Genomic DNA, 21974 nt, shown 5'->3' on the forward strand with positions numbered 1-21974 from the left:
TTAAAAGGAAAAAAGTCTTATGGTAGCATTTTTTTTTTTTAATTAAAGACAAACTAGATAGGAATTACATTTTAGTGTAATTTGGGTGTACTCAAAAGTGAGTGTATCCAGAAGTGGGCTGGATGTGGTTTTATGGACCACATGTCTCACACCTTTAATTTAGGCAACCCTTTTTTTATAATTGAACAAGTTTGTGGCAGCCCTTCTAAAATGACAAATGAGTTCCTAAAATCTCAGAGCAAGGAAAATGAGATCCTAATACAATAAAAAGTTAAATAATAATAAGAATGTCAGCAGAAACAGACAAATGAGATTGTAAAAGGATATACAATAACTTCCACTTATATAATGCTTGTAATTTATTAAATGCCATATATATTCTCTCATTTGTACTTTACAAAAAAACTTGTGACAGTTACTACTTCATCTTAATTCCCCATTTTATGAATGAGGAAATGAGTTTAGAATCAGGAAGACTCCAACAGCTAATTGTTAGAAGCAGGATTTGAACCATGGTCTCTAAAGAACTGTAAGCTTTCATTATGAAAAATTTACACTGAGAAACAGTGTTAGATTACATTACCTGATGGAGTGTGTGTTCTGTCACAACTGTTCTTGTGTCCACATCCCAGATTTTCACTGTTCCATCATCAGAGCTACTGGCACAGAAGTTGTTCTGACCCACATGGTGAGAAAATGAGAAGCCAGAAACCCTTTCTGTATGTCCTACCAACTCTCCTAGCACTAAAAGAAAAAAAAAAAAACAAACTCCAGCTTAAAAATGCCATACTAGAATTAGTGCTAATGACCAAAATAAACATCTAGGACAACCTTGATTAAACACTCTATTTTATAACCTTATTGAAGAGAAGCTTCATATTGGGATAGGTTTAAAGATATGATGTGCCTTATAAATGAGACATATCAAGCACATTAAATGTATATGGGCCTCAAGAATTTTTTTTTAAACGTTTCTAATCATCAGTGGTAGTCACCTTTTCTTATTCTGGCTGAAGGATCCTTGGAGATGATCTAGTCCAGCCTACTTATTTTTCAGATGAGGAAACTCAAGTTCAGATGGCTTAAGTGATTTGTCTAAGGTCACAAAGATGAAGTAATACAGTCAAAATTTTAACTTAGGGCTCATTCCACTATATTAAGACCTTGGGCGAGCACAAGAAGACAGAAGAGTTACTCAAAGTGGGTTCATTGTATCTCTTCACTGGGATGGACATTTACAATGATAAAAATATGAAAAATATGAAAGGAAGCATAACTTCATGCACCCATGAACCTCAGAGTCCTCTATATTTTCTCTTTAAGATTAAGAGTGCCTTCCTGTCTTTCTGGTTTGACCCCATCGTCAAAACTTTAAGGTTTGCAAAATGCTTTATGCACTGTCTTACTGAAAACCACTGTATCAGATGCTACAAAAACAAACTTATGGTGACTTTGCAGGTCACATATGAATCTGAAGCAAGTTTTCACCCATTTCCTGACTCAAGTCCAGTGACTCTATCTGCTATGCCTTAGTAACTCTATTTCAGAGAGCTTCATTCATAGAACAATACCGGGTGTTCCAAAAGCCTTAAAAACACACTCAACTTTTGGAATGCTGTGCATAATGGCTGACTCCTCATGGACAGGCACTGTGGGAAGAGCGATGCTTACCAAATGCCAGTACACTGACAGTGTATTCATTCATTCATGCATCTCACAAGGCCAATGCAGAATGATAGCTACCACATTACCTCACTGGGTTCTCACAAGGCGGTAGATGCAATTGTTACTATTTTGCAGATGAGGAAACTGCAGTTGAGGGCAGTTAAAGGACCCGCCTGCCCAGGGTATGCACAATGTTTAATATCTGAGGAAAGATTTGGATTTCTCTTCCTGACTCCCAGGCCTGCATTCTATCCATTGGCCTGATTCTTAAGACTTTTTGGTTGTCACAGCCGTGGCTGATAAAGTCTGGGGATCACTTTTCAATGCATAATAAAACAACGCACAAGAGATTTCAGGGGGTTATACAACCAGCTAGGGAAATTGGAATTATTATGAAAAGCAAAACTACGGCACAAGTTCCTGGCCTCGGGTTGAGAAGTTCAGAAGACAGCCCCCAGGGCAGGAGCCACGCCGGGCGGTTCCGGAGGCGGGCAGTCCCCGGGCCGGAGGAGGACAGGGACCAGCTGGGGCTGGGCGCGCAGGACTAGGGCCGGGGCGGTTACCGTGGAAGGGACTCTGGCCCTGGCCGATCTGGAGCAGGTAGACCGAGTTCCTCGCGGCGAACCCGAACAGCCCCCCTGGGCCCGCGTCGCTGGAGCGGGAGCAGTACCAGTTGGGGGAGGGCGTAAGCATCCGCGGCTCGGGGCCCATGGCTGCGAGGCCGGGGAGGAGACAGCAGCGGAGGCAGGAGCGGGAGCGGCAGCGGCGGCGGCGGCAGCAGCGGCGTGGACACCACGCTCTCTCAGGCCGTTAGCTCCGGCCGGCGGCGAAGGCGGTGTCGCTCTGCGGCTCCTGTCGCAAAGAAAAGAGAGCAAACTCCTCCGGCCCCGCCCCCCTCATGTTTCTCACACCCTCCCTCCGTTATTCCTTCTCCTACGGTTCGTGCAGAGGGCCAGACTGCAGAAAACGCGTTCTCCGACCGCTAAAAAATCCTTGGGAGAAGAGGTTTCTTAATTGCTGTCCACTTCTTTTTGATTTCAGAGAGGAATTTTTCCTTCAAAAGCTATTCACATAAGGCGACAGTTATTTATTATGATTCTTTAGGAGTTAGTTTTCTGTGCTAATCGGTGTCTTTAGTTCATCTTTCTTACCTTCCAAAACAATGCTAATTAAAAGGTTGCCCTGGTCTTATTAGTATGCGCCTTGCAGTACCTCTAAGTTGTCACAACTTTTCTCCAGCACAAATGTCCGCCTGGATCAGTTTGGATTTAATGAGCACAAATCGCATTCGTAGTTGGTGTTAGGTATTGGTGATAGATAAGGGCAGAAAAGAAATAGAAAGCAAAACTTTGCAACGTAGTCTATGTTCCTAGCTAACATTTATGTAGTGTATTTACCATCACTTATCTCAGCTGATGCTCAGAAAACCTAGGGAGATCTAGATTTCTAGTACTTGGGGAGTTCCGAGCTGCTGGACCCCAGTGATCACAAACATATTGATGGATAGATAGATAGAAGCCCTCGGTACAAAAAAGGCCCCAGAATGAAACAACATGATCACAACTTGTGTCTATTGTCTTGAGGAGGGCTTGCACAAGTGAGGTAGAGAGGTAAAAGTTCTTAGATGCTCCAGAGGGAGTGGGAAAGGTTGAGATATTTATGGTTTCTAGAGGCTGCTAAGGGGGAGAAGTTTGTAGAAATCATAAACCAATGGTTACTAACTTGTATGGGTGGAAGAAGTTCCATAGAGTATTTAAATTACAGGTCTAGACCAGAACAAATACTTAACATAGATCAGAGCTTGGAAATAATTTGTAATATGGAAGAGGATAGCGAGAATGGAGATCGCTCTTTGATAGTTTATCTTTTTTTCTCACACGCATAAATTTTAGTTCAGATCAGGATCACGATAACTTACTAGCTTTAAAAAACTAAGACTCAGTTTAGAGTTTGTTTGACTTTCTGCTGCTCTGGCCTTGAAGTCTTCTGGTAATTGAAGGACTTTCAGAGCCAATAATCCTTCAGAAGACCTCTGCTAATGAGTTTCCATTTATCTTTGTTTTCAACTAATTAAATAGTAATAGTATCAAAATCTGTTTTAAAGTTTGAAAAGCAATTTACAAATGTTAACAGTTAATTCACCACGACCCTGGAAGGTAGGTTTCATTATTAATCATACTCTTTTCACTGAACTTCATTTTGCATCTGCTGCCTAGCCGGTTCAAGTCTGTGGAACAAGTTCCCGGGAGCCAGGTGCTCCCTGTGGCTGTTACTCCCTTCCCCAATCATTTCCTGCCCCCTTTAGATTGTCAGTTGGTTGAAGATAAGAGCCGTTTTTCATTTCATTAACAGTATTCTCAGCGTTAAGCCCAGTTTCTGGCACATTATTGGTATTTAACAAATATTTGTCCGGCTGGATTTTAGGAAGGAGGTAACAGAGAGTTAAGTGACTCGCTAAGCCTCCCAGGTACATTTGAGCTCTCGTTTTCCTGACTCTAGGAGTAGCGCTATATCTATAGCGGAGGGTGGAAATTCTATATGAAACTTCAAATTCCGGTGTCTTGGAGGAACTTTTTATTAATCAGCCGACCTCAGTCAGGCACGTGAGGTACTTCTTCCGAACTCAGTGCTTCAGTTTTCAGAAGACCACGTGGGAGCCCCTCACTGCCGGAAGAACCGACAGGCGCACATGCGCTCTGCTGGCTACGGAGTTTGAGCCTTAGCGACTACCGTACAGCGAAGCTGGAAGATGGCGGCTGTCGTGCTGAGAGACTTAGGTTAGTGGTCGGGTTTGGAAGCAGGAGTGGGACCAGGATTTGGACCCAGAGCCCATCTGAGGTGATGGATTCTGTTTGTTTTACAGGTTTGTCTTGGCTGAGGAGTGTAAGGAACCTCGGGTCGTGTGGTTCGGGGTGAGTCTGGAATGTCAGGGCTTGACATGGCCGTACCCCTGAGAATGTGGAATGGCGGGGCTTCGCAGAGCCTGGAACCCAGAATGTCTCCTTGCGGTTCGGTCAATTAGTATCACTTGATGAAGCACCCCGCAAAACACCCAAATGAAATACGCTTCCAGGGAGTACTTGACGTTCTCCCGGGAGTGCTTGGAACATAGTACTAAAGATGTCCGAGCGTTCCAGCGGTCCTCAAACTTTGTAAATAGGGGCCAGTTCACTGTCCCTCAGACTTGGGAGGGTCGAACTAGAGTAAAAACAAAACCTCACACTGTCGTAAACGTCCTCAGCGGGCCGCATCAGGCCTGGGTAGTCTGAGAACCCCTGGCAGTGGTCAGCTCCAGAAGGCACTTTAGGGGTCACGTGTGACCCCTAAACTCTCCGCATTATACGGGTGGGGAAATTGAGGCCCAGAAGGCTAACATTACTCGCCCAAGGTTATTGGTAGGCCTGCAGATAGAACCTACATCTCCCGACTCTGTCTGGTCGCTTTACATGGAATTCTAGATGAATCCAGTTATTGGAACTGGGAGGGGCTTTGTCTGTACGCTGATATCAAGACTTGAGGAAAGGGATATATTTTGCTTTAATTGAAGAGATCTCAATAACAATTAGGTCACAGTAGTGAAAAAGTTGTGTTCAAGGTTTACTTGGTAAGGACAGTAGAAATCCCTCTTTTCTAGAATACATTCCTTCCTCATCTGCCTGTCAGAACCCTTAATTCCTTCAAGACTGTGATTCATCAGGTGGTTTTGTACTTCATGAGATCCCATGGAATTGTTGTTTGTTTTCTTATTTTTTGTACTAGCACAGTGCTGTCCGTTTTAGAAATACCGATTATGAACAGTGGATACAGTTTATGATTATTCATTCAGTTGTATTGGGATCCCAGCCTGAATTAGTGTGGATAGCGACAAGTGGAAGCAAATCTAGAAACACAGTTGTTGGATTTGAAGTGAGAATAGCATTTGTGTATCACTTTTAAAGTTTTACATATCTTGTCTCCTTTGTTCTTCTTTGACTTAGATGCTGTTAGGATCCCTAATTTTTGGATGGAAAAACGAAGGCATTCAATGACTTAGTCACAGAGTTATTCTGGTTTAGCTTTTAGTTGAGGTGAGGAGATTGCTCTTTTATTTGGTGCAAATTAAGCATACTTTTAAATATTATCAGAAGCAAATTTGAAGCAAAAATTTTCCACCTTGATGTGGGTAATAGCTCAGTATTATTCTGAGTATGGCTTAAGGCCAATATTAATTTCACTGGGAACTTAGGCAAATTTTTGCTTTAATTTAAAAGAAAATGTGGTTGGGATAGTAACTGTAGAAGTTCAAGTGATTAACTGTGTTCATCTCTAAAAAGGATTACTTCAGTGATTTCAGTGGTACCTTTACCATTACTTTTTACCAAGATTGAAATTCACACTTTCCCTCTCTCCTTGCTGTACCTTAATAAGCATAACATATTCCTGACTTTTGTGGATGTGTCTTCTTATACTTATAGGTACTTTTTACGAAGTGTAACCCCTTTCATGTCTTTTTCATTCTGTGTCATTCTTGTCCATGGCCCTCCATGAATCTCTCATAGAGGGCCCATTTAACATTTGGTGTAACCCACTCTTCCCGTGTGATTTCCTCAACTCTTTTTCTTTATCTGATCTTATGCCATTTTGGAATTAATTTACTGTTGATTTATGTGCTACAGCTTACTTTTTTCTTCTTAGCATTCTGGGTGATTTGTAGTAGTTTTCATGTATTGTGTGTGATAGTATCATTTTTAGCCACATAAGTATCACCAGAGCAATATTGGTGTTGAAAAGACTTTTTTGTTGTTTTCTTCAGAGAGATGCTTAGGTCCATTGAAAATGTTCAATTTTCCAAATGTAATCCAAGCTGCTTATTTCTTATTATTTCATTATAGGCATTCTGCATCCAATTGGGTTTTTTGAGTGTTAGAACAAATTCTTTTGAGTGATTGTTGTTTTTTGTCTTTCCTTCCCAAAGGGGACCATGATATCAGGAGGTTGATACTATGATATTCATGTGAGTTGGATTTGACTGAAGGAGGGCTGTGCAAGGTCACCTTGTCTCACTTTCCCCTCCAGAGCCATCAGGGTTCTGTGGCCAAATGTAGATCAAGATGACTGGAGATGGTACTGAATGAAATGGAAGAAGCCCTTGAAAACTAAAGTCTTCATAGATCTCAGAGGCTACACCCATTTTGTGATTAAGACTACTTAGCAATTGAGGCTGAGTCTCTTTCAAGTAGTTCAAAGAAATCCAAATAAATAAGTAGATAAATTAATCTGGGAGGGGAAGACCCTCAGAGTTTCTGGCTTAAACAGAAATGACTGCTGTTTATATTCAGTATGAGTCTGTCAGGACCCAAACAATGACCTCTTGAGGCTTGGCCCAGGACCAATTAGAATTAGATTGTTTTTGGTTTAAGGCATGATCTTTAAGGAAGAAATCTAGCCAGTAAACTCCAAGATACCTTGAGAGGTTCAGAGGTTTAACAGTATTTGTAGATAAAGGTATGGTACCATATGTATCATATAGGGAGGGAGGAAAGAAGGAGGGAAAGAAGGAAGAAGAGAGGGAAGGAAGGAGGGAAGAAAATTGGAAAGAAGGGAGAGAGGGAGTCTGAAATCAAATGACCAATTCCAGACCAGCTTTACTTGCAGAGGTTTTTGTTTGTCCTTCCTTCTGGAAAAGGACTATGACATCAGGGGAGGTGATGCCATGACATTTAAATGAATAGTATTTAGGAGGGAGAGCTGTACAAGGTGACCTGCCTTACTTTTCGCCTCCAGAGCCATCTGATGAAGGATTTTATTTAGGAGGTTTTGCATATCTTGGTGTTTAATATAGCACTATGTCTTCCACAATTGATAGCACCTAGGAGACTTTATTATTTACAAGGAATTGTAACTCTACTAGAAGTGTCCATGATAGTGGAAATACAGTTGCTTTGTGAGCATATTTATTCTCTTTCATGATTCCCTTACTATTAGTAATCAGACTACAGAACACAGTGATGCTTGTTATATCTTTTTAGGACTCTCTTAAAAACTTAACATATGCAACTTCTACCTTGTTGGTTGCAGTTCATTTTATACTGAATCGAATACTTGTAAAAATAGTCAACAAATAATAGTCACAATGTATTCTTTGTATGATGTTATATCCAAAAACTTTAATCATTTGGTTGTGTACTTTTTGAAGATGAGCCTACTGAAATTTAGCTAGATTAGTCCTTACACAACAGACACAATGTTCATCACTTAACTTCATATTTAAAATTGTTCTTACTTGTTTGGTCCATTCAGAGTTTTTCTTCTAACAGTATTTAAAGCCAGAAAGAAGATGATCAACATTGTAAAGGTCATAGGAGTGAAAAGATGTGAGTTGTGAAAAGTCCATTAAATTTGTTGATTAAGAGATTATTGGTAATTTTGGGTAGAGTAGTGTCAGTTAAGTGATGAAGTCAAAAAATAAGGTTAAAGAGTATTTGGAATAGAGTGAAAGGAAAGGAAGTGAAGGCACTGTGTGTAGATGATTTTTTAAAAGAATTTTAGCCATGAAGAATAGGACTCTAGGATGACCTAAATGGTAGAATCAAATGTGAACTTTTTTTTTTAAAGATGGAGAAGACATGGATGTTTTTGTAGATGGGAATAGAGGAGGCAACAGATAGGAAATAGCTGATGATAAGAGAGAAAAAATAATAGTAGAGGCAGTCTGATGGAGAAAATGAGATCTGTTGTCACATTTAATTTCAATCTTAATTCTGAACTTTTGGGGTTTGCCCCAGGCAGGCCTGGCCCCAAAGAAAAAGTGATGCATTAAAAAGTTGAGAAGATTGATTGGAGCCAGATTATGGAGGACCATTATGCTAGCCAAGAGATATTTAGTTTTATCCCTGGAAAATGATTGTAAATGAAGGATTTTGAGCAAGAGAGTGTCACTGTCATTTCTTTGCTGAGGAAGATTATTTAAGTATTTTTGTAAAGAATGGATTGTGGAAGAGAGAGAATAAATCAGAGAGACCATTTAGGAAGCTTTTGTAACTGTTCAGGTGAGGGGCAATGAGAACCTCTACAGGGGTATTTGGGCATACTAATGTGAAAATTACATAGATGCAAGAGGTGTTATAAAGATTGAATTGGCAAGGCTTGATAACTGGTTGGATATTGGGATAATGAAGAAAAAAGAATGAAGGACAATTAGGTTTTAAACAGAAACAGTGAAATTTTCAGCAGATAAAGCTTTTTTCCACAGACACTGGTCATGTAGAACTGATGTTTAAGAGAAATATTAGGGCAGATTATAATATACATTTGGGAGTCACTTATAGTGATCATAATTGAATCCTTAAAAGTGGATAAGAGGACCAAGACAACATATAGAGAAGTAACTGGAGTAATGGAGAGTCAAGTCTGGAGCATTCATATCCTATCTCTGTGTCTCAGTTTCCCTATCTGTAAAATTATGGATTAGGATTGATAGGTATTGAAGTTACGAAGATGAAGTAGTTCTTGGTTTCATTCTATCAATAGAAACAACATATACTAATGTAAGCATATAGAAAGTCTAAATTTGGTAAGAAGACACTTAAAACATCTGGAGTTGGTGAGGGAATCCAGAAAGGCCTCTTATAAGAGGAAGGAAACTAGGGATTCTATGGCTGGTATTATATTTACTTCGTCATCTAGCTGCCCCTCATGAAGAGTTTTAAAAGGCAGAAGAGTTTGCATTTGATCCTAAAGGTAATATAAATTCACTGGAATTTATTGAGGAGAGGAATGACATGGCCAGTCCTGCCCTTTAGAAATAATGAGACTGGATTGGGGAAAGCAATTAGAATAGCATTATGTTAGGATTCTTACAAGGTACTTATATACTTAGTTCACACCTTTAAAGGAGTTCAAACCTTTAAAGGAGTTTACACCTTTAAAAGAGTTCTCTCATTGGTCCACATATTAAACTCACACCTTTAGAGAGCATATAAAAGCCCACTCTCTGGGAGGAGATTTAGAGTAGGATTCAGTGAAGGAGAGAACTTCAGGGACTTTGGGAGATTCAGAACTAGGATTGACTTCCGGGAGCCCCCCACAAGCCTACTGTAACCCACAATCCCACTCTCAGAGGCAGAGTCTGATTCATTCCAACTTCCTTTTGTGCTGGGAGGAGGAGAGGCTGAAGATGGCTGGAGACATTATGACAAGAGCTTTCAGGAACCAAGGAGAGAGACAGGCCTCTGTTAAAGCTAAGCAGGCATAGGAAAAGATTCAGGAATTTGAAGGACACAATAAAGGATCTCAACTTTAACTCCTGGCTGCATTTTGGCATTATTGGAACTGAACTGAAACTAAGGCTGCACCCAGAAGCTCCCCAAGAAACCTCCTCCCAGAGAATGATTACAATTTAGAGAAACAGAACATTACAGTGATCTAAGATCATTGCAGTGATCTAAGTGAAAAGTGAAGAGGTTGGCCATGTGAGTGGATTGTTTGGAAGGTACAAGAAATGTTGTAGGGGTAGAGTTTATTATGAGACATGGCAACTGTTTGAATTTATGGGATCAGGGAGAAGAATAAGGCATTAAGAATGACACCAAGATATCAAATATTGATTCTCATGAGAACAATTCTTCATGAGAAATTGGGAAGAAAGGTGAGGTTTTTAGGGGGAAGGTGAATTTTGTTTTAGACATTGAGTTTAAGATGCTTGTGCTATCAAGTTCTGTAGGCCTAATAGATAGTGATGTTGGTCTAGAGCTCAGATAGAGGGTGTTGTAGGAGGATTATATGGAGATAATGCATAATTGAACCCCTGCGAGCTCATGAGGTCTCCAAGAAAGTGATAGAGAAAACAGAGGAGAACCCATGTTAGAGCCTTGGAGTATACTCACAGTGCTTTACATATAATATCTCACTTCATTCTTAAAATAATCTTGGGAGGTAGGTTCTATTATTATCTCTATTTTACTGACTAGGAAACTGAAGCTGAGAGGAATTAAATGACTTGCTGAGGGTCATAAAACTAAGGTGTGAGACAGAATTTGATTTCATATTTGTGACTTAAGTCAAGCTCTTTATCCATTGTAACATCTTCCTATACCAAATGCTTTTTTTATTACTTAAAAAAAAAAGAAGAAAAAAAAAGGATTCTTGTTTTCTCTACACTTTTTGGTCAGGTGTGACTATGAAGATGTATTCTGATCTAGAATATTGTTTGTGAAAGTTGCCCATCCATTCTGTTCTCAAACTTTCATTGAGAGTATATTGAATGTGTGTAGATTATTTAAAAACAAACCAATAAACATTCATTAAGCTTTATCATATACAAAGCATTGTACTTAGTGTTAAGAAATAACTTTTCAGTTACCTTTGCAATTTGTTATTGATTTGCCTTTATTTTTAAGTCAGCAGTTTGACTTTACAAATCAAAATGAGCCAAATCAAAAATGAGCCCCGAGGCCAATAATTAATTGTTTAGCAATAGTTGTTTCCTATTTGTTAATAGATAATAATTTTTTGTATATGTGATGCTTTTTGGCACTTAACATATCTAGCATTTCCCAACTCGTCTCAAAAAGAGAGATTGGGCTTCTTTCTGTATAGTCTAGAAACCTTTTTTTTTTTTTTTTTCCGCTTTTTGTTTTCAACTTTGAAGCTTGTATTCCAGTGTATTTTTTTTTTTTTTTTTTTTTTTTGAGGCTGGGGTTAAGTGACTTGCCCAGGGTCACACAGCTAGGAAGTGTTAAGTGTCTGACATCACATTTGAACTAGGGTCCTCCTGAATTCAGGGCTGGTGCTCTATCCACTGCTCCACCTAGCTGCCCCTCCAGTGTATTTTTTAACTGACATATCCTTTGCCACTGAAATTACTTATTATTAAAATATATGTTGATTGATTTAAAGGGTCAAGTCAATCTATATCCCTAGACATTCTCTACCTTCTTATCCTCTGCTACAAATATTGGTGTATAGACTGTCTTTATCTTTGTGGTAATCTTTTTGCAAATGTTTGTCATAAGCACTGTAACACAAAATGACTAAGCATCCTGTAAAGTTATATTTCTTCTTGTTCTTTTTGTGTACAAGAGAAAACCAATTTCACCATCTCCTTTATTTGCCTCTCCAAGAGGCATGTCTTTCTACATGGTTGTAAAACCTCATTTTAAATGAGAATGTCAGAGTTTATTATTAGGGTGCCTCAAATAGCATAGCTACTGATTGATCAATGAATGAGGATCTTATATTTGAATGATCAATAGGTAACTTAATGTTTATAAAGCTAAAAATAGCATGCTCTTTAGTATTCTCTGGCTGATTTTCCTACTACAGTGCCACTTCATTGGCTGTAGAGGACTAATGTCCATTACATTTTTAAACTTATTTCATGAGTTTTTCAATTGACCAATTGAACAGTCTATGGTGATGAACAGGTCTCAGAAAGCAGGAAGGTTCTATTGCCAGGCTAATTTGTAAACTTTTAGGATATGGATCTTAAAGTCTTTTAAATGCAAGGTTATTATTATTTTTTTTAAACAACTAGGGGGATAAGTAGCATTTATTAAGCATATACTCTGTCAGGTATTGAGCTATGTTCTAGGAATACATATAAACTTAATTGAAACAACTTATACTCCCAAGGAGTTTACATTCAATCAGTAGAAATACAAAAGAAAGAAAAGATATTGTGGAAATAGATTGGACAAGATTTGGACTAGATTTGGGAAGTGAGAAAGGATGAAGAATCATAGATGACACCAAAGTAACAAACATGGTTGTGCCACTGACAGAAGTATTGAAGTCAGAGGGAGGAAAGAGATTTGTTTAAAATATATTAAGCTCATTTTAGCCATTTAGAAAGTTTTACTGTTCCATAATTGTTGTGTTTATGTGTGTCCTTAAATTGTTTTTTCTTATAATCAAACTAATACAACAGAGGATTCCTAACGGTTAAAGGTCTAAAAGCTTTCCTGGTTTTTTTGATAGGTTGCTCTCATCACAAAATGTTTTGCCTTTGTCACATATTCACACGAGTGCTTCCCTTGATATCTCAAGGAGATGGGAGAAGAAGAATAAAAAAGTTTATCCTCCACAGCTGCCAGGAGAGCCTCGGAGACCTGCAGTAAGTTTGTAGATAAAGCCATCTTTTAAATTTGATAACACTATGTGACTTTTAAGTGATTATCAGTAAAGTAATTAGTTGTGTTAAAAATTATTCTAATTTGCATTATCTTGTAATTGGCAAGATCCTGTAATGGGTGAAAATTTAATTTTTTTTCTGCTTTGACATTTTTTACAGTCTGTATTTACAGCTTGATTTTAAAAAACTGTATATATACATTTGTGTGTTTATTATAATTATAGAATGAATGAAACATGAATCAAAGCCAAAAATGTCCTAATCATAGTTCATTAATACATTGTATGTCAGCCCCCACTTCATCTTAACTTGAGAAACTTTGCGAGAAATCCTCGTGTAACTACTTTAAAATTTTATTTTATTTTATTTTGAAATTTTATCTCTCACTGCTTCTCAAAAGAACATTTTTTTTATACATAATAGAACATACAAAAAAAATCATGAATAAAACCATGGATTTCCATTTCATACTGCTTACTTTTATATTTATATGTGTCTTAAAAAGTCTTTTAGTAGCCCTCTCTTTTTTTTAAAGCATCACTATTGTTAACCTCTCTCTTCTTTCTAATATTCTCTCCCATTAAAAATGAGAAGAAAAATTCCTTAAAATAAATATACATACTCAAGCTGAACAAAAAAATTAACCTTATCAAAAACCATATGTGTCCTTCACCACAAGTTCACTTCTGTCAGGAGTTGGATATCATACCTTTAAGGCACAGGTCCTTTGGAGATATGTTTGGTCATTGTTTTCATCAGAGTAGTTAAGTTTTTCAAAGTTGTTTTTCTTTACAATGACATTCTTCCTTATAGTGATACTTCTACTATATTGATAAAATTTTAATTTTGCTCAGTTCACTATTTTAGTACATGTTCCCCAGGATTCTCTGAAAGGATCTCTTTCATCACTTTTTAATAGCACAGAAATTGTTTGTATTTCATTATGCTTGTATTTCAAAGTTCTACTCAGCTCTAGTTTTTTTTTTTTTTTCTTTTATTAGAAATGTTTGAGACCTGGTTCATTACAGTTCTGTTTTCCCCCTATAGGATTTTGTTTTTCAGTTATGTTACTCTTGATTGTAAACTTTTTTTGACTTTTGGTATATTTTATTCCAAGATTTCTTCTGATTTTTAGCAGAAGCTTTAAGGTCTTGTGTAATCCTAGCTGTGAATTATGGTAGTTTAAATGCTTTTTTTTTTCCCTAGAAAGTTGCACTTTTCTCTTTGACATGGGAGCTCTGGATTTTGACATTGACTTCCTGATTTCTGTGACTTCCTTTTGGAGTTTTTTTAGGAGGTGATTATTGACTTCTTTGTAGCTTCACTTTACGTTTTCATCCTAATAGATCTGGGTAGTTTTAGCTTATTATTTCTTAAAATATAGTGTTTAGAATTTAAAAAAAAATTATGTTGCTGAATAGAACTAGAAGACATCATGAAATCATTCTAAATGGGTCTACTACAAATTATGTAATCTAATCTCAACTGGATCTCACTGCAAAAATGTAAAATTCTCTTCCATCCTAATTGATTTGCTGTTCCACACTTTCCATAGTGTCATCTTTTCATCTCTTTTTACACCTCTCACCCCAACATTATCAATCATAAACCTTGTCTTATATTTCACTGAAAAGATTGGGGCCTTGTACCAAGAATTCTTTCTTCTTGTCTCTTTATGGATGGAAGCATCACTTATACATATTCCCTCATTATCTCCTCTTTCACTCAAATATCCATTGAAGAAATAGTTCTTAAAGGGAACTCCTTTGACATGGGCCTTTGGGTCTCTTTTAACTCTGATTCTGTGATATTGATTAATAAAACCTCTTGCTATGTACTTTTTGTGGAAAGCAAAAAAAAAAAAAAGACTTCTTGTTAATAGATATCTTTATAACTTCTTTTATTTAATTTTATCCTTAAAAGCAAGATTTCTTCCATAACCTCAGGTTGAAAGCTCCTTTTATAGGGTGATACTGTACTTTGATGGATTCATATTTTTTTCATGAAGATAATTTCTAACTCTGTGCCACCCAAAAGATTTAGAATTGAGAGAAACCTCAGTCGACATTGAATCTAATGCCCTCATCCTACACTTGAGGAGACTTAAGCCCAAAGAGGTTAAGTGACTTGACCAAAGTCACAATGGTAGAGTCTTGCACTAGATTTGAACCCAGGTGTTCTGGTTCTAAATCCAGTGTTTCTCTTTCTCTTTGATGCTTGTCTGTGATTTACTCAGAATTTCTTATGGAAGATCTACCCAGTGTGCTAATGGCCTTCCTTTAACATCTTATGGCTATGGGTGGGTCACTCTCTTGCTATATGACCTGTTCACTTTCTTTTTTGTGTTTAAATGTACTCAATAGTCTTTTCACAATTTGTGCCATTAGAAATATATCATAACTTAGTGACCAAATATCAAGTTACAAAAGAAAAAGCATTACTGAAATGTTTTAATCTGAATACTGTTCTCTAAATCACCCATTTTTATTTATTTTTCATTTTAGGTTTCACAATTGAGACTTTAACTGGAAATAGATAAACTATTAAGTAATGTAACTATTAGATATGAAATAGTATAATACTTAGCAAGCATAAGGTTTGTCAGTAAAGTGTATTTTTAACTGTGGTCTCTGGTTTCATTCATTCATTCATTTATTTATTTTTAGTTAAACATCCTAAATAGTAAAATTAAGAAAATTCATAGCAGGTCCTCTATTTAACACTTACAAATGAGAATAATACCAGTTGTTATGGACAGAGTGAGTTGATTGAAATGATTTCTTTTGACTTTTTTGGCATTGTCCATACTCCTTATATAATAACTATTTGAGAAAAGAAATATAGATTTTGTTTCGTTTTGGATCTCTAGAGCAATTTGATTTTGATGAATGGGTTAGATTTTGCAGAATGAATGAGGTACAACTCTAATATCAAATTCTGACACCTTATACTGGAAAATTCTTTAATCTTTTTTTTTTTTTTTTTTTTTTTTTGTTTAAATGCCATGGAATAAATTATTGCTTGTAATGGATCTACTTTTATCTTATTGGGCTGAAAAAGATTGATACTACTATCCAATTGCCTAATTTATTTTGGGGTATAATTTTCTCACTGAGTTGTATGATTTGCAGTACTTTTGCATAGCTATGGACAAACAGTCACTTTCTCAATCTGAAAGTATTTTCGCTAGTCTTGATTTTGTAATTAGGTCCTATGATATTTATTAAACATTTCCCTAGTTTTTATACAAGTAACAGTAAGCAACTTAGTCACATATTTCATTAATGTGAAGAGGAAAAGAAAAAGGTTAAATATAATGTTTTATATGAAAATGTTTACATTCCCACTTTTTGTTGGTTTCCATTTTCTATACTTTAACATTTTTAACTAGGATGTGTATATGCAGTTTAAATAATGCCAATATCCAAGGCATGTATATTTACCTAGGTCATTTGTGTTCATTTGCCACTGAGAGTATCCTTCTCCATTATCTAGCTACCTCCTCCCCTGATGCACTGGTTCCAGGTTACCCAGGTCCCATTCAGGCTAACAGTGGAGAAGAAACATGGCTGCTAATACAACTTAGATGAAATTCACCTGCTCTAATTCTTTTGGTGACATGGAGGACCACTTGACTTTATCATTTGCCTTGTTACTAAGTCCTAAGATTCTCTGATCTTAATATCTTTCTTGCCTCTATACCCTTGAGCAGTATCATTTGATTCATACATATACTTTAAGATTCCTGGGTTTTGCCTCTGTCCTCCCTTCCTCCCTTCCTCCTTTCCTCCTTTCTTCCCTTCCTTCCTCCCTTCTTTCCTCCCTCCTTTTCTCCTTCCTTTCCTTCCTCCCTTCTTCCTTTCCTTCCTTCCTCATTCAAAGGTAGTTTTCAACATTCAACTTTGCAAAATTTTATGTTCCAGTTTTCCTCCTTGATTGAAAGAGAAAACTCAAGCAAACAGCAATAATAGCAAGGTGAAAATGCTATGCTTTGATTCATGTTCAATCTCCAGAGTCCTCTCTCTGAATGCGGATGGCACTTTCCATTACAAGTCTATTGGAATTGCCTTGAATCACCTCATTGTTGAAAAGAATCAACTCCATCACAAATGATCATCAAATAATTGTGTTGTACAATATTTTCTGGGTTCTGCTCGATTTATTTAACATCAGTTCTTGTTTGTCTTTCTAGGCATTTCTGAAATCAGGCTTCTAATAATTTCTTATAGAACAGTAATATTCCATTGCATTCATATACTACAACTTATTCAGTCATTTTCCAATAGGCCTTTATTATTTGCAGCTGTTTTTCCCAATTACAGTGTGACCTCCTTGAAATCAGGGACCATCTGGATTTTTATATTTGTATACTCAGTATTTAACACATAGTAACTACTTAATAGATCCTTTTTCATCTGTGCTTTCATTCCTTTGTAGATCGCTTCTTTTTATGGCTTTTTAAAAATTATGCAAACACATTAATATGTCATTGTTTCCACTAATTGGGAATTTTTGATAATTTGGACTATGTTTTGTCTGCAGTTTATTAATATGCTTTTTATTTTAAAAAAAGTAATTACTTTGCAAATTACCTTCATAAACAAAATTAATGGAAGAATTATCAGTTTATCCTGTGACTTTTTCAAGTAGTTTCAGTGGTTTTTAAAGCAACCTATTTACTTATAGACAATCACTCTTATCAATTTGAGAAATGCATGGCCTGGTACAGTATAGCACCTCGAAACCAGAAAAACCTGAGTGTAGGTCTTGCCTCTGACACTGGCTATGTAACCCTTAGAAAAATTCATAATTCTTAATTTCTTGGTTCTCTGTGATACTCTTTAAGATAGAGAATGTGCTGACTTTCATTGGTAAAGTTCTTCATACAAATGAAATCTGAAGTCAGTTCATTAAAAAAAAAAGCTATTAAATGCCTATTCATTAAAGCAAATCTCCTAAGATAGTCTTAGAACTTATTCTGTGTAACACTTTTCCTAGTGCTTACTAATTTTGTGTGTGTAAAAATTAATCAAATATGTTTCTTTAAAAAGTTTTTCAACTTAATAAATTATTTAACACTTCAGATTTGCCTTTCAGACTAATCTCTAATTCAGATATTCCTCCAGTTCAGTGTATTATGCCTTAAACTATTCAAGTTTTCCTCATTTGAAGTCTTAAAAAAAAGTTATCACTTTTTCTTTTTTAAATAAATGTTGACCTTTCCCTTTTGACTTTTGAACAGGATGAGTAAATAACTGTTCCCCCATCTTCTTGGCCCTTGATCTCTTCTTCATACTCCTTCTAGGATTATGGTATTTAAATTAATACTAAGAAAATCATATATACTGCAGGTTCAAAGGCAGCACACCAAAAGAAATTAGGAATAGAAACATTTCCATATAAAGAATTGCATTTAGTGAATTAATTTTTTTGGACTAATATTAGTAGTCATGACAGTTCTCTTTTCCCTCTATCCTGCTCCCCAGGATACTTTATTTCTGAAAATATAATTAGGTTATTGCCACAGTTTTTAGTCTGTCAGCTTCTGTTGTAACTGAAAGGAAATACAGTTAGTATTAAAAGACTGTCCTCTTGAGAGAAGACCACTGCTACTTCTAAACCATTTGAAATTTCCAGTGGAGCCTAGTATGTTTAGGAAAGTTCTTTGGAATCATCAACTTTATCTTCATTAGCAAGCATTTTCCAAAAGAAAAAAGGAAATTAAACACTCAAAAAGCATTTAGTGAGCACTATTGCCATGGATAAATGTTCCTCCCATGTCTTTGTTCACGCTGATCCCCTTCTGACTTCTGCCCCAGTTTTTCTTCAAGCACTCCCTTCCACATGCAGCCTTCCCTAATTGCTGTTAACTTCTTGAGCACTTTCTTAACCTGCTCCAATATTTAACTACTTAATATTTCTTTACATTTATTCTGCATATACTTATAGATATCTTTGTTGCCCTGTTAGGATAACAGGGAGTGGAGATTGCTTTATTTATTGTATTTTTAGCCCAAGAACCTAGCATAGTCCCTAGTACATGACACCATTTATTAATATTGGTTAATTGACATCTTCTAGACTACTGGATATTGCTTTCTAAAGGAAAATCATTATTTTGTCATGAAATCTTTGACAAAAAGGAAAGATTACTATTTTTATTTTTATTCTGGCATATTTAGATAACTAAATATAAAAATAACCCTACTTAGTTCCTCTAGATAGAGAAACATTCATTAAAGCAAGTACTGTTTGGTCACATGAGAATATAAAAAACTAAAATTAACAATTTTAAGATTAGAAACTTTAGATCTCCTTTAGCCTTTAGCTAAAAGCATTTTTTAAAAAAAAATTGCTTCCTTTAATAAATTTTTTTTTTTTTTTAAGAAAAACTGAACTAAAAAGCAAAACTGCCTAAGAAAAGTAAAATAGTAATTATATTATATAAATGAGCTGCTGAGGAAGAATAGACAGACACAGATGTATTAGAGGGTGGTGGAAGGTTCGTAGTGAAAACCTGCTCACATTGGGAATAGATTAAATAGGCAACATTATATACCATGAAGAATATAGTATCCTCCAAAATCTATACAAAATAATGGGGGAAAGATGGGTGGAGAGAGAAGCAAAGGGTGGATGAAGAAGACAAGGGAGGGATCCATGGGTGGGGAGAGGTTAAGTAATAGCAAAACAAAGTTAAGGAGCAGAATTAAAACAGAAGAGTTAACAGGGATGGGAAAGAAGAGATACATGCTAACACTACAAGAATCAGAAGTAGAATTTATTAGGAAGAAAAATACAGTTGGAAATCATTGATCGTAGACAAAGTCACACTTAAACATTCAATCAAGAGAGAAATCTACATTATATGTCAACCACACTAATATTGTTTTAGTTGCACGTTTACATATATGTTATATATCTGTGTATGTATGTATCTGAGTATATGTAGATATATATGTATGTTGCTCTATGTATATATATACATTGTGTATATATATATATATTGTGTATAGATATATGTATATGTGTGTGGGTCTGTATGTGTGTGTAGTGGTGTATGTATGTATATATCTATATATGTATATATAAATAATTTGTACTTAAGCACAATAGCCTGTTTGAGGGAGGTGGCGGGGGACAGGAAGGTGAAAGGGATAAAAAGAATAGAGTAAAAAAAGTACATAGCAGAGAACAAAAGATACCTACAAGGAAGCAAAAAAAAAAAAAAAAGATAGACACTCATGAAAATGATTTGTTTTACTTTTATATATCCTTTCTTGAACTGATAATTTATTGTTACATATTTTGAATCTCTCCCTGATGTTCTGCTGGGCACTTGACAGTGTTCTGTTTTGTTTTCCTTTTCTGTCTTTTGGCTGTTCTGTTTTTGTTAAACAGAAAATTAAAAAAAAATTTATAAAGAAAGTAAACTCAAAATATGAAGAACTATGCTTCTATTTAGTTCTGTTCTAGTTCATAAGTCACTTTTTAATTTTGTTTTTATTTTTTTAACCACTATACTTTGAGGTACTTAATGAAAATATTCTGGTCACCAACTTATACATAAAGGCATTCTTGATCAGTAAAGTTAAGGATCTTATATATAGCCACATAGGTCAGTCAGGTTTTGAAGCCAGGCCTTCTGATTCTAAGCCTAGTTCTCTTTGCATTAATTTCTAAGGATACTGAGATGTTTCATAATGATACTGAGTTGAATCTAGATAGGTATGAAACTCATTTTCTCTTTTTAATCAGGGCCAGTGGAAATTCTAATCTTAAAAAAAAACACCAAAAAACCTATTGATATCTTGTTTTTATACCATCAACTTTTCTTACTATATCATTCTTTCCTTCCCAGAGAGCCATTGCTTATAAAGAATAGAAAAGTGAAAAAAACACTTAGTTCAGTTAACCAACACACCAATTATCTGTAACACTTGCAGTGTCCCACATCTCTAGATCCCCAATAAGGTTTATTTTCAAGTGTGTCTTATAAGCTGACTCTGAAGGCAGTTCCAAAAGAAGTGTTCCAAAAATTACTGAGCAATGATAGTCATTGGAATGGAGCTTTCCTAAGTGATTGCTTTGTAAAGGAACAATATTGTGGAGCTGTAAATTCTGGCATGGTTTTTGTGTGTGTGTCATTTTGTATCATTTTTGAATACATGAATATTGCCTTAGAGTCATTTGAAGTGATATAGAAAAGTGAATTTCTTTAAATCTAGTATTACACAAACTTAATCATTCCAATTTATTCACTATATTTGTCTCTAACTACTTTTTTGGCAGATATAAAAAATCAGGTTCACTTACAAAGGATAAAATATGGACAAGATTGAAAGTATTTAAAGGAATGTATTGTTGGCTCTGATGGCACCTCACAAAGAGGAAGTATTTTGAGAAGTGGGGTAATGGAAAAAAGTAATACATCCAAAGGTAGGATATCTAATTCTCAGACTCTTGCCTGCTAGTAACTCCATGTGTTTGTAGGCAAGAGTCTTCATCTTTCTGGGTATCAGTATTCTTGAGAGAATTGAACTAGGTGATCCCTAAGGATCCTTCCATTTTGAATCATTTATTTTAGAAGACTCCTTTATATTTCTGATATAACTCAGGCCTCATACTTTTTAGGATTTGTATTGAGTCCTTTAATCTCTATTCCTTAAAAAATCTTTCCTGATTGTTTCCCAACTCCTGCTGCTAGTGCTCTTCCTATTCAGGCTACCTTGTATTTATTTGTAATCATTCTGTGTAATTGTCTGCATAGATATTAGATCCTATATTTAGCGCTGGAAGCAACCTTAGAAATCATTCAGTCCAGCCTTCACATTTTACAGATGTGGAAGTGAGATCTAGAGATCAAAAAGCTTAAGATAATATGAATGAGAAATAGCAGTGACATGATTCAAACCCAGGTCCCTTAACTCCACATTCACCATTCTCTTCCCTGTACCATGATATCTGTGCCACGTGGGATCCTCTCCCCCTCACCTCTGTAAAATATAAATTCTTTGAAGCCAGGGTCTATTCCTTTTTTGCCTTTGTAGCTTGTCATCGTGCTTGGCATAGTGTAGACAGTTAATAAATGCTTTTTGGTTTATTGATAGTTTCTAAGGTCTCACCAGCTTCCAGTGCTCACAATATATATGTAGTTCTATGATTTTAAGGACCAATGTGACTACTTTGGAAGGATAAA

General features: G+C 36.1%; 2 protein-coding genes across 5 annotated transcripts in view; one reads left to right on the top strand and one right to left on the bottom strand.

Moving 5' to 3' along the window:
* GEMIN5 (gem nuclear organelle associated protein 5) overlaps positions 1-2596 on the bottom strand; it is a 45857-nt gene extending 43261 nt beyond the window's left edge. The window contains exons 1-2 of one of the 2 annotated variants that reach the window (XM_074291883.1): positions 2229-2596; positions 584-744 (exon numbers count right to left, since the gene is read on the bottom strand). In XM_074291883.1, coding sequence (XP_074147984.1) covers positions 584-744; positions 2229-2376 — 309 coding nt within the window. In that variant the 5' untranslated portion in view covers positions 2377-2596. Of the gene's footprint in view, positions 1-583; positions 745-2186 lie in introns of both variants that reach the window. The other variant, XM_074291884.1, reaches the window with a different exon arrangement.
* Positions 2597-4335: 1739 nt separating this feature from the next.
* The window catches only part of MRPL22 (mitochondrial ribosomal protein L22), a 35869-nt gene continuing 18230 nt past the window's right edge, over positions 4336-21974 (top strand). For 2 of the 3 annotated variants that reach the window (XM_074291895.1, XM_074291896.1), the window contains exons 1-3: positions 4336-4442; positions 4529-4577; positions 12622-12757. In XM_074291895.1, the coding sequence (XP_074147996.1) occupies positions 4415-4442; positions 4529-4577; positions 12622-12757 (213 nt within the window). In that variant the 5' untranslated portion in view covers positions 4336-4414. Of the gene's footprint in view, positions 4469-4528; positions 4578-12600; positions 12758-21974 lie in introns of all 3 variants that reach the window. The other variant, XM_074291897.1, reaches the window with a different exon arrangement.

This window comes from Sminthopsis crassicaudata, chromosome 2, assembly GCF_048593235.1.
Source record: "Sminthopsis crassicaudata isolate SCR6 chromosome 2, ASM4859323v1, whole genome shotgun sequence".
Lineage (NCBI taxonomy): Eukaryota > Metazoa > Chordata > Mammalia > Dasyuromorphia > Dasyuridae > Sminthopsis > Sminthopsis crassicaudata.